Raw genomic sequence first — 12,411 nt, 5'->3', positions numbered from 1 at the left:
CTTGAACAGCAGTACCACTGGACTTATACGGCAGGATCAGTGCCTTGCTTGCAGCCTCCTAGGTAACGCAAATAATCTGTACAAATATGCACACGGGCATGGCCAGTAAAATATGGAACACATACTTTATGGATAAACAATGTCACTACACTTCATGCCGAGAAGCTAACCAAATAGTTTTCTCCATACAAGATACTCCCAACTATTCACTGAAATACCTAGCTTTTATCACCATGTAAATGAACTCAGCAGTCAGATCCATAATAAAGTGTGTCATCACACAAGTCAGGTTCGGGATAGACTCATCACAGTTCAGGTAAATTTAAGTTTGACCACCTTTATGTTCATAAATATAAAAGATTTGAAAAGGTGTTTTTTTTCTGCATCCTACTGAAAATCAAGCTACAGAGTATCTGTTTATAGAAGCTTCAAATCCTAGATTACAGCCCAGTGCAAGTCTCCTAGGACCCCATTTACCTCATGAATGCAGTATACGCTAAAACTGAGATTGTCTGGCTCAAAAAGGGCCAAAGCCACAAATAAGTTGTCAAGAAGTTGCACTGTAATGTGCAGCACACGTGAACACCCACCAGCTCCATCCACTCACAATACTCTCACCAGCTCCATCCAATCACTTATAATTATATTATAATTATAGCTGGAGAGGTTCTTTAGGACTCAGAGTTCTGTCTTTTAAATGGAACAAAGGTCACTATTTCTAAATAAAAGATGTTGTCTTATTGTCTATTATAGGATTATAGGTACATTGGGGTTTTATAGTACATTCTCTAATAAGTGTCCCGTCATCTGCAATACTTCATTAATTGCTTTTTATTGCAATAAACTAGATATGCAATGTACTGCATCTGTATATAAGTTATTAAAATGTATCACTTGTGTTGGATTTTTATACAGCTATTTTCTGAGAAAGAGTTCAGCTTTGACTTAATTGCCCCCCCCCCTTCCCAACCCCCTCCTTCATTTTGGAATGCCTCTGCTATTAAAATTAAAATCCTTGTCCAGTGCAGGGTCAGCATGTCTTTGGGGACACAGCGTCCATCCTGTGAAAACTGGATTTGTTTTAATCAACATCAGTAGTATATGATTTCCTCCCCCCGCCGAAACGTCATTCCTGCGCCATTACATCTACATAGCGATTTCTCGGACATCAGGAAGCGGGGAATTTATGCGATCAGAGTCTCGCGAGATCCGACGCGAGACTTGGACGTCAGAGCCTCGTTTTCAGTTCTTTTGGCCGCCGGAAATACCCAAACATTGCTCGGATCCCCTCGAATCCGCACTGTTCGGGTGGGCTCGGATTAGCTCAATCCGAGCCCGCTCATCTTTAAATTAAAGTACATGATGTCTAAATCTTTTTCTTATTGCTTCTCTCTATTGAAACAGGCTATATCTTTAACTTCTTAGGGCGGGCTTATCATTAACCTTTTGAAGCAATTTGCCTTACTAATTATGGCTAATTAGTCACAATTATAATCATCATACATTTTGATCTAAGGAGTGTTGATCAGCAAACATTGTTATTGAGACTTTCCCCCTCCCTCCCCTCCATTTTTATATGGGATAATTGCTCTATGTAACTGTGATTATCTCCATAATTTATGTTATGATCTGGCAATTTTTGATCTCTGAATTTCTCTAATCTTATTCGCATTACAATATGTGTATTTATCTATTTTTATATGATCATGAAGGATCGATCCGTAGTTTATCATGGTATGGACTCTTATAAAGTAAAAAAAAAAAAAAACTTACTCCCTCTTATGTATAAATTCCATTATCGTCATATCGGACTATAAAGACAATTATGTCTAGTTTCAATTAAATTATTAGAAACTATATCCAAACATTGTTAAAACAGTCGTTTTTAAGGCAGCCCGATAGCTAAGAGGATTGCTCAATATGAACAAAAGTTTCACTGATACGTCTCCCTGGTAACACAGTGTAAGATTAGCCAATAGCAATTACTAGTGCAACGTTATCCTTACCATGATTGGTTGGAAATGATGCCAATCTAACCCACGTAGAAAATAGAATAATGATGATCGACGTATTCATCCAGGTAACGTATATGATTGGCTCACTATTTAAAACCACACCTACCGGTATCACTACATAAGAGCTGTCAAATCCTAGATTCATTCCGTCTTGAAAAAGCCAAGAGCGAAACGCGCATCGGCGTCTCGTCTCACTTATGCTCCTCAATATAGTTTCCTCTATGAATCGCTCCCCAGACTTGATAGGCAGGTAATGATCACAAAACCCTGCAATTCTGAAACTTAGCCTCTAGGTGATTTAATGCGCTCTCATTATAGACCTTCTACCGCTTAATATATTTGCTTACTAGAGCCTTACTCTTTAGCTCTGATTTTCTGGCTGCACAATCTTAGAAATATAAGGACATATTGAGACATGTATCCAGGATTATATTGTGCCATATATTTATTTCTATAGGATTGCAGCTATTCGTGAGGCATATCTTAAATAATGCTAATTACTAATTACAATTAAGATTCCAGTGAGACTTTGCAACGTATTTGCATTTTAATCACTCAATTCATTGTTTTATATTTTTTTGTTTTTAGGATATTTTGCTCATATATCTTTCCAATTATCTTAATGATCTTTAATAAAAGTTACATTTTAACACTGTTAGGAGTGCCCCTGCATACACTGCCTTTTTCTTTCCCTCTGTACATCTGCATTATCACTGGGTGTCTTGGGAAAGCTAAGTTTTTTGCCTAGCAGGAATTTCCGGAGAAACTGAAGGAGACGTCCTTGTGTCATGTACCACTTGAGCCGTCAGCTTGCTGACCAGGAGCTCATTGCATCTCTTGAGATCTGGGTCAGCTGGAAAGAAAGAGAAGACATTGCTCTTAAACCTAGAATCAAGCACAGTTACCAAAATGTAATGATCCAATTACAAGATGTTGATAACTCTTGGATCCTGGTGAAGCGAATAAAGTACTTAATCTACAAGTCCAACATAATTAGCGGGATTTGTTTTGTTTCATTTCCTCCTTCAATTTCTCTTGCTGCTTTTCAAAAGGTCAAATTAGGTGAATCACTTGACTCAAGCTAATAGTGATGGAATTCCCCCCCGCTGTAATGCTCTAACAATATTGGTAGCATTATCAGAAATCACATATCCTCAGGAGAGTCCAAGCAGGATAAGCCATGTTGCAATGACACCCCTTAGTTTTACAAACAGGTTGTCAGCTGTATGCCTCTGACCTGCACCTTCTCTCGTTTCTGATAACCGCCTCTCAGTCCCGCCTTCAAGACTTCTCCCGTGCTGCTCCCCACATTTCACACAAGAAATAAAATAGATAAAAAGGTTTATTGGTATCACAAGATCCAGTCATGTCCATAAACTAATTCAATCATTATTAGTGTTTAAACTCGAGACTACAACAGGCAATTCTCTGCCAGTATTATGGAAGACACTATACATATTTATTTATTGCTATGTGAGCTCTTTATAACACGTGTTTTTACAATATTGACAGTAGAAAAGGCTTACGTGTAAACAGTACAGATTAGTGCAAGCAGCGAGATCCAGAGCACACAAGACATGTGCAGTATTTTTTTACTCCACTATGAAACTATCCCTATCCCCTTCCATAACGTCACCTCCCCTGTTCTGCTACTGCATTAAAAGACTGACGACAGAGGGGAAACTAAGCATTTATGGTCCCCAGGATGTGTTTATAGAGTGCGATGTGTCTGTGGCATGAGGGCAGCGTGCAGTGTCTGTGTTCAGGGCTAGTATCAGTACAGGATACCGTGTGTGTATATAGAGCTGTGATTATAGCAGGGTGCAAAATGTGTTTATGTAGTTTATATCAGTATACAATGTGTGTATTGAACTGGTATTAGAAAAGGATGTGCATATCTGGTATTAGGACAGAATACTGCGTGTGTACATATGTGCGTAAGTGGGATATGTACAGGACAAAGTGATAGAATTGCACATGGAATGCTGGTTACGGAGTGTTAGGAGCAGCCGACAATTCTGGAAGACTTCCAATAATGGTCACCAGAGACGCTCTGACAAGCCGATGTTCAGTTTGTTAGGGTCACGTCCAGACCTCTGTTGGTATGACCCCTTCCTTGCTGTTTAAGGGCGGTAGTAGATACTCTTCGGAAAGGAAGTGCAGTGGGAACTCCACCAGGTGACCCCTAACCCTGGTTAACATCTCTCTGGATAGGCTGGGGTCAGAGCTTGCCAGATTCCCTACGGCCGTGTAGGTCTGGCGTACGCGGTGATTCTGCACGGCGTTGGTGGGAAGGCAGCGGAATACCTTGTAGAGGGGGAAGATAAGAAAATGACAAAATTAAAAAGGTGATGAAAAAAAACAAAAATTAGGTGCTGGGGGGCATTAAACTGGGTGCAGACTGTCCATCCAGCACAAAGCCAAGAAAATATCCTCACTAAAATGTTTTCTTTCCCCCTCTCCCCCGAAGCAAACTCCCTCTTATAAACTCCTAAACATAACAGGATCCTCTCCCATCTGATAGATCAGCAAGAGTAATGGAAAAGAACTAGAAATCTATAATTTTGTGGCCGGTAATTAATTTTATTTTCTTACATCAAGGAATCAAAATAGATTTATTGAGAAATCTGGATCATTGACCAACACAAAATACTGAAGGTCACATAAAAAAACAACAACTCTAAACCTAATTGCAGCAGTATTTAGTAATGGTTGTAATACTTGGTAGAAGCATCTTTTACCTGAAATTACAAAATGTGAGTTTGGGGATCTCTCAAGTTCGCCCATCTGTGCACTGGCGTTACTGACCATTACTCTTTGTAATATTACACGATCGCCACCCGGTTGGGTGAGGAACCGATTGCATGGAGATCTGGGCTCGCCCTGGTCACTCCATAACATTAATTTATTTGTCCTTGGGCCACACCCTTGTGGTTTGTGCTTGATGCTTTAGGTCATTATCCTGCTGGAATATAGACCTTCTCCCAAGTGCTAGGTCTTATATAGACAGCAGCAAGTTCTCCTCCAAGGTTTGTCTACATCTTACTCCATCTATTTTGCCAAGTTTCCCAGTGCCTGAAGCAGAGAAGCCTCCATATAGCCATATTTCTTCATAATAGTAACCTGGGGCCTGATTCATTAAGGATCTTAACTTGAGAAACTTCTTATTTCAGTTTCCTGGACAAAACCGTGTTACAATGCAAGGGATGCAAATTAGTATTCTGTTTTGCACATAAGTTAAATACGGACTTTTTTCATGTAGCACACAAATACTTGATAGCTTATTTGTACACTGAAATTTAAAGTTGATATTTGTGTGCTACATGAAAAAACAGTCAGTATTTAACTTCTGTGCAAAATAGAAAACTAATTTGCACCCCTTGCATTGTAACATGGTTTTGTCCAGGAGACTGAAATAAGAAGTTTCTCAAGTTAAGATCCTTAATGAATCAGGCCCAAGGATTTTAGAATGATGTCAAGTTTGTGACGAACATAGTGCCTAATGTTGTATTTAAAAAAAAATGAATGTGGTCTCCTCAGACCATAGACTTTTCCTCCACTTGGTATGAGGGTTTCCCCTATTTACTGCAAATTTGATATATCATTCAAGTTTGCTCCATCAATGATTTACTTTTTTGCCACCTTCCCATAAAGGGCAGATTTATGAAGTGTACGGGCTATTCCTCTACTATCTATCCAATCTCTGGCAGGGATGACTAACTCTGTCAGAGTTGCCATAGCTTTATTCTCTCTCAAACGGCCAGTTTGAGAAAACAGCCTGCTCAAGACAAATTCACAGCTGTGCCATGTTCTCGCCATTTCTATGATGGATTTTACAGTGATCCAGGAGATAAAGTCTTTAAAAAATATCTTATATCTAACCTGCTTTGCAATAACCTTTGGATTTCATATAAAATGTTCTTTGATGCTCATGATGAAGCTCTTGTTTGGAAATGTACTACTGCTGTTACTACTGTCGACCATCTGAGTTGTTGAATGGATTTAAAATTAAATTACACCTAACTCTACACAGAAGTGAAATCTGATTGTACCATGGATATTTTAAGTGCATTTTACTATAAGTTTTACTTACATAACTATTTATTGCCCGTTTCTTATGTACAATTACGAAAAAGCTTTAGAAATTGTTGTTATTTAACATTAAAAAGCATATTGTGTTGATTAAACACAAATAAAGTCATGCAAACTCACTCTTACATTGGCCTCTGTGATCATGACCTAGTTTACCTCCTACCTTACAAACCACTCCTTTTCGGTTTAAACACCCGACTACATCTAACCCTTCTCTCCCTTACCTGTCAGAGTCCCTGGAGCATCTGATCTTGGCCCCGCGCCTCCCCAATCTACACCATCTCCCTTGATGATCCCACCAGCTCCATTGGCCTCCAATATTACCTGTATGCTGATGACGCCCAAATCTATCTATCTATCTATCTATCCTCCACTGACTTCTCCTTCAGCTATCCCACCTTGGATGAAACTCAATATGTTGTAGACGGATATCATTGTCGTCGTCCCCGCCGACCTTTTGTGGCAAAAAATAAATTAATACACCCTCATCGATAATGCTAAACTCATTGAAAACTAGTTTTTGGTGGCAGTCCAGTAATATTTATAACCGGGCTATTAATGTAAAGTGGGGGTATTAATGTAATTTATCAGCAGGAGTACTTTAAAATGGGTTCTCTTTTAATTAAATGTGGGAGATGCCGACATGGTTCTGTGGCATCTGACTGTGCAGGCTATAAGCAAACTTTGAAAACATGACCTAGAGCAACAAAGAAGTGATGTTCATTACTTCCTGACCTATGATACCAACGATAGCATAACTATGGCTTGTCACTAGGACAAGGGCTCTGGGAGAAGAAAGAAATTATAATGGACATGGAGAGTGCGGGTTGGGGCATAGTTTGTGAGCTTGGTCTAATTTGTCACGATATTGAGGTATATATGTACCTTCATGGAACATATGTTGACCATTAATATTACAATTATGGAAACGTACAGGTAAAATGAAACACTGCGCTTCATACATTACAAGCTCGTTCCCATATGACTTTCTTCATTACATTCTTCTTCCTCGCGAGCAAACTCATATGCTCCTTCGGCCTACACTAGCACAACACCGCCCACAACCTCTTTCCTTATCCTTGTGTCCAACTGTCTCTTTGCCATCTCCACTTGGGTGACAACACTTGCTCAATCATAACGTGTCCAAATCTGAGTTCATCATCTTCTCCCTGTTAATGGCATTACCCGTCCTCACATCTTCCTCACAGTTGTTAACTACACTCTATTCCCTGTTCCCCACAAACGCTGCCTATGTCATCATTGACTCTGCCCTCAGCTTCACCCCTCACCTACAATGCCCTCACTAACGCTTCCTCTCCATACATCTCTGACCTCATCAATAACTCATATTCTGTCTTACAACCAACCACCTCCAAGACTACTACCATGCTGTTCCCCACCTACAGAACTCCATGCCTCATCAGACTCTCCTCCCCCCAACCCCCAACCTACAATCCTTCAAAGCTCTCTCAAAGCTCACCTTCTGGTGCTTTGCCCATCCTAGACTCATGTCTACTCCTTCTATGTCCTCTGTCCTATCCGCACCTACCATCTATTCATTACCCCCTCCCTCTAGAACGTAAGCGCTCACTGACAGAGTGCTCTCTATCCGTCCTCACAACTCTGTCGACCTTGTACAACCCTGGTCTAGTCTTAAATGGAATAATCTGCTGTTTGTTCAGTCACACGCATGGAATTCGTGCCGGTATCTGTGCTAGCTGTAATTGCTAGCTCATGACTATATGTACGTGTTATTATGTTTAACTGTATTCACGTATCTGTTAGTATGTTTATAAAATATTCATGTTTTTTTTTACTGTAAGATGTACGTCCAGCACTATGGAATCTGTTCGCCCTATAAATAAACGATGATAATAAAGAGGAGATAAAATACGGATACCTGATCGTACAGAGCTGCATTATTTAGAGCTGTGTGATTCCAAATTTCATTAAAGAATTGATCAGAAACTGGATCTGAGACGTCCAGACAGGGAGGGGTCAGAGCCCCCAGAACCGTACTGTAAAGGGAGAGAGTGCAGCTATATTCAGATTCGATAGGAGTCTTGCAGAAGAAAGGCTGGTGTCAAATGTTAAGCTGTGCAATGTTATTTAATTAGTAAACAAATATTAAAGTGCACAAGAGGACTGTGTAGAAGAGTGCGAGAAGGAAGGGTGTATGGGAGGTGGTGATGGTGTAGCAGTGTGCGAGGAGGAAGGGTGTATGGGAGGTGGTGATGGTGTAGCAGTGTGCAAGGAGGAAGGGTGTATGGGAGGTGGTGATGGTGCAGTAGTGTACGATGATGAAGGGTGTATGGGAGGTGGTGATGGTGTAGCAGTGTGTGAGGAGGAAGGGTGTATGGGAGGTGGTGATGGTGTAGCAGTGTGCGAGGAGGAAGGGTGTATGGGAGGTGGTGATGGTGTAGTAGTGTGCGAGGAGGAAAGGTGTATGGGAGGTGGTGATGGTGTAGAAGAGTGCGAGAAGGAAGGGTGTATGGGAGGTGGTGATGGTGTAGCAGTGTGCGAGGAGGAAGGGTGTATGGGAGGTGGTGATAGTGTAGTAGTGTGCGAGGATGAGGGTGTATGGGAGGTGGCGATGGTGTAGTAGTGTGCGAGGAGGAAGGGTGTATGGGAGGTGGTGATGGTGTAGCAGTGTGCGAGGAGGAAGGGTGTATGGGAGGTGGTGATGGTGTAGCAGTGTGCGAGGAGGAAGGGTGTATGGGAGGTGGCGATGGTGTAGTAGTGTGCGAGGAGGAAAGGTGTATGGGAGGTGGCGATGGTGTAGTAGTGTGCGAGGAGGAAGGGTGTATGGGAGGTGGCGATGGTGTAGTAGTGTGCGAGGAGGAAAGGTGTATGGGAGGTGGCGATGGTGTAGTAGTGTGCGAGGAGGAAAGGTGTATGGGAGGTGGCGATGGTGTAGTAGTGTGCGAGGAGGAAAGGTGTATGGGAGGTGGCGATGGTGTAGTAGTGTGCGAGGAGGAAAGGTGTATGGGAGATGGCGATGGTGTAGTAGTGTGCGAGGAGGAAGGGTGTATGGGAGGTGGTGATGGTGCAGCAGTGTGCGAGGCGGAAGGGAGTATGGGAGGTGGTGATGGTGTAGTAGTGTGCGAGGATGAGGGTGTATGGGAGGTGGTGATGGTGTAGTAGTGTGCGAGGAGGAAGGGTGTATGGGAGGTGGTGATGGTGCAGTAGTGTGCGAGGAGGAAGGGTGTATGGGAGGTGGTGATGGTGCAGTAGTGTGCGAGGAGGAAGGGTGTATGGGAGGTGGTGATGGTGCAGTAGTGTGCGAGGAGGAAGGGAGTATGGGAGGTGGTGATGGTGTAGTAGTGTGCGAGGAGGAAGGGTGTATGGGAGGTGGCGATGGTGCAGCAGTGTGCGAGCCGGAAGGGTGTATGGGAGGTGGGGCTGGTGTAGTAGTGTGCGAGGATTAGGGTGAATGGGAGGTGGGGATGGTGTGTGAGGAGCATATGGGCAATAATGCATTATGAGGGAACATGGTTGAAAATCCCTCACTTGAAGCAGTCCATGCGGAGGCCGAGTGCAAATTTCCCGGCTTCGTACGGCTTCTCATCCATCACAGATTGTACAAATTCTGTATCTTCCACCATAACGGCCAATTCGCTGTCTCTCTTTCCCAGCATGCTCCGGTCATTGATGTTAGCCGAACCTCCATTAGGAAACGAAACGGAGTCTGTTACAAATTGCATTACACAACGACATACAAGCCACTATCAAATAATAAATGCAACTGCCAAATTGAACACGACATCAGACAAATGTTGGCAATCTTAGAGGTCCACTTTTAACACACATGAAACATACCAATTATGACCATTTTGTCATCCACAATTAGCATCTTGCTATGTATGTAAATGAGCTCCGTGACCAGAGATCCATCGGGCATGTCCCCGTAAGTCCGCAGACCACACACCGAGAGGTATTGACGCCAGCTGTCCCCCACTACAAGAAGAAAGAGAGAACAGAAGGAAATACATTTAACTGGGCAAAGATGACACTAACGAACCATCTCCTTCTTCGTACACACAATGGGCTCAGGTATTTCCTAGGCTTAAACCATATTCACCAAAATGCAACCAATCAACTAAGGAGAGCATTTCTGCACAATACCTCTGTGATGTCATTATAGGAGAGCGAATTGACCGGCTGAATACTGGATTCAACTTCATCATGTCTCGAAATATCTCCATCACCCTTCAAGTATAACATTTATCAAGCCATTAGGCAAGGTTAGGCAATTGCCTAGGGCGCCGGGCGCCTCAAAATTAAAAACAATGGCTATTCTAGTTTAAAACTGTACAGCGACCGCTGAGCATAACTTAAACGGCCGCCGCACAGCTTGAGATCGTTCCACGGGGAGGGGGAGGGGCTATGGATCACCTACGCCACCCTCCCCTCCAACAGCTGATGGGGCGCTCTGTCTCCTCCCCTCACTGAGGGACGGCACCCGGCAGAGAGGACCAGCGCCAAGGTAAGGAAAGACGGGGCGGGGCTTGGTGGAGTTGTTTACATTGTGCCGGGTGGATTTTTTTTACATTGTCCCCGGGAGTGGGGGGGGGGGGTGGATTTTGTTACATTGTGCCGGGGGGGGGGGGGGGCGCATTTTTACATTGTGCCTAGGGCGCCGAGGACCCTAGCACCGGCCCTGCCCCCATCACACTTACTCTCCTCCTTCAGACGGGAGATGATGGAACTGTCTCCACGACAAATGGAACTGAAAAGAAACGTTAGAGTTACACACCACCTTCCTCAATACACTTCTTTCAAGGTTCACTATTCACCACACTAGTGTTTAGATCAAACAGTTGCCATGATTAAGTGAAAACTAGTGTCCATGGTCTTGAACGAAGGGATATAACATTTATTGCCACCTGGTTGATACGGACCAGTAAAAATTGTGAATTAATGCCAATGTTACAAATAGGACGAAATCATAGACAAGAAAAGATGGTTATTAAAAAAATGTAGCACTACTAGTTATAGGGAATATGTTTAACTGTCCAGAAAAAAACCCATTACTAAACTCGAAAGTTGGGTTACCTGTAAGTATAGTGCAAAATGGCCTGGATGGAGTTTCCGCCTCCCAAATCAATGTTCCCCTCGAATCCAGGTAACAGAGGGATTACAATAAAGACGCGAAACTTTGAGTGCTCTCTGCATAAACAGGTAAAAAGTGTTACCATATAATACCAGTCTCGGCTGAAAACGCACTGTACCCCAACATTTCACATCCTGCACTCATCCCAATTCTATAAACAACTATACTAATCCCAACTGTATTTCATATGTACACGCGCAGTGTCCCCAGCCTGTAGACATTGCTATACTAATCTCTCCTCACTTGTGCGCTCGGCAGATCCGTTTCACAATGGCTTCTGCTATAGTGTTCTGAACAGTCCGTCCATCTGTAGAACTGATGAAAAATTGGTTCTAGAACGACAGCAGAGATTATGCAGTATAATAGATTAGTATTACATTATACCATCTCTCACACCCCCTTTACATAACTGCAGGTATACACAGATAGGAATGCTTTTCCTATTAGCTCTCCAGTGAGCAGATCCACACACCCCCCACTCTGTTTTCATGTCTGCATTTATTTTGTCAACCTTGTATATCCCTATCTAATGCATGCCCTCCTTAACCAGCTGTGTTGCCTTAAAACAACAATATGTCACTTAATGACAATGCAAAGTTTCCACATTAATCATACGAGCAAAAGAAACATCAGAGACACAAACATTTTAAAAGTAATGACTGATCTTGACAACTGAAAATACATCTGACACCTGATACTTACACATGATGTTGACACAGGTCAATCATTGTTTTCATATTTTAGTGCAAATCAAATTTTGTTTTTTTACATTTTTTTTTTTTTTAAAAAGAACCAGTAACAAAAAAAAAAAAAAAAAAAAAAAAAAAAAAAGACAGGCTTGGCTAACCTGTGGCACTCCAGGTTTTGTGAAACTACAAGCCCCAGCATACCCTTCCAGCAATAAGCTGCTATATATTGGCAAAGCATGCTGGGACTTGTAGTTTCACAACAAATGGAGTACCACAGGTTAGCCAAGCCTGATTTCAGATAACCTTTGCACATCTTGTTGTCACTTATCAGTAGTTCTTGTGTATAAAGCATCTTGAATTTCAGGTTTAGTGAGCTTGCAATGGGCACTATACACCTATAAAAGTTATGTAATTTGACATAAACTTTCCAGTACGATTACAGATTACTTTACAGCCTGACTGGTGCTGGTGTACGTGGTATAGTTGTTATCTCTCCCCCGGT

General features: G+C 42.3%; 1 protein-coding gene and 1 non-coding gene across 3 annotated transcripts in view; both read right to left on the bottom strand.

Annotated features, from left to right (window-relative positions):
* Nucleotides 1–242: 242 nt before the first annotated feature.
* On the bottom strand, nt 243–314 carry LOC142156261 (small nucleolar RNA SNORD50). The gene has a single exon (XR_012692327.1). It is a non-coding gene; the product is annotated as a small nucleolar RNA SNORD50 (small nucleolar RNA).
* A 3,030-nt stretch (nt 315–3,344) lies between these two features.
* The window catches only part of PLD2 (phospholipase D2), a 34,398-nt gene continuing 25,331 nt past the window's right edge, over nt 3,345–12,411 (bottom strand). For both annotated transcript variants that reach the window (XM_075206379.1, XM_075206378.1), the window contains exons 19-25: nt 11,464–11,552; nt 11,163–11,276; nt 10,787–10,836; nt 9,927–10,064; nt 9,618–9,771; nt 8,008–8,125; nt 3,345–4,322 (exon numbers count right to left, since the gene is read on the bottom strand). In XM_075206379.1, coding sequence (XP_075062480.1) covers nt 4,098–4,322; nt 8,008–8,125; nt 9,618–9,771; nt 9,927–10,064; nt 10,787–10,836; nt 11,163–11,276; nt 11,464–11,552 — 888 coding nt within the window. In that variant the 3' untranslated portion in view covers nt 3,345–4,097. The remainder of the gene's footprint in view (nt 4,323–8,007; nt 8,126–9,617; nt 9,772–9,926; nt 10,065–10,786; nt 10,837–11,162; nt 11,277–11,463; nt 11,553–12,411) is intronic.

Source organism: Mixophyes fleayi, chromosome 4, assembly GCF_038048845.1.
Source record: "Mixophyes fleayi isolate aMixFle1 chromosome 4, aMixFle1.hap1, whole genome shotgun sequence".
Classification (NCBI taxonomy): Eukaryota; Metazoa; Chordata; class Amphibia; order Anura; family Limnodynastidae; genus Mixophyes; species Mixophyes fleayi.
Note: the sequence above shows the minus strand (reverse complement) of the source record. Positions and strands in the feature narration are given on the sequence as shown.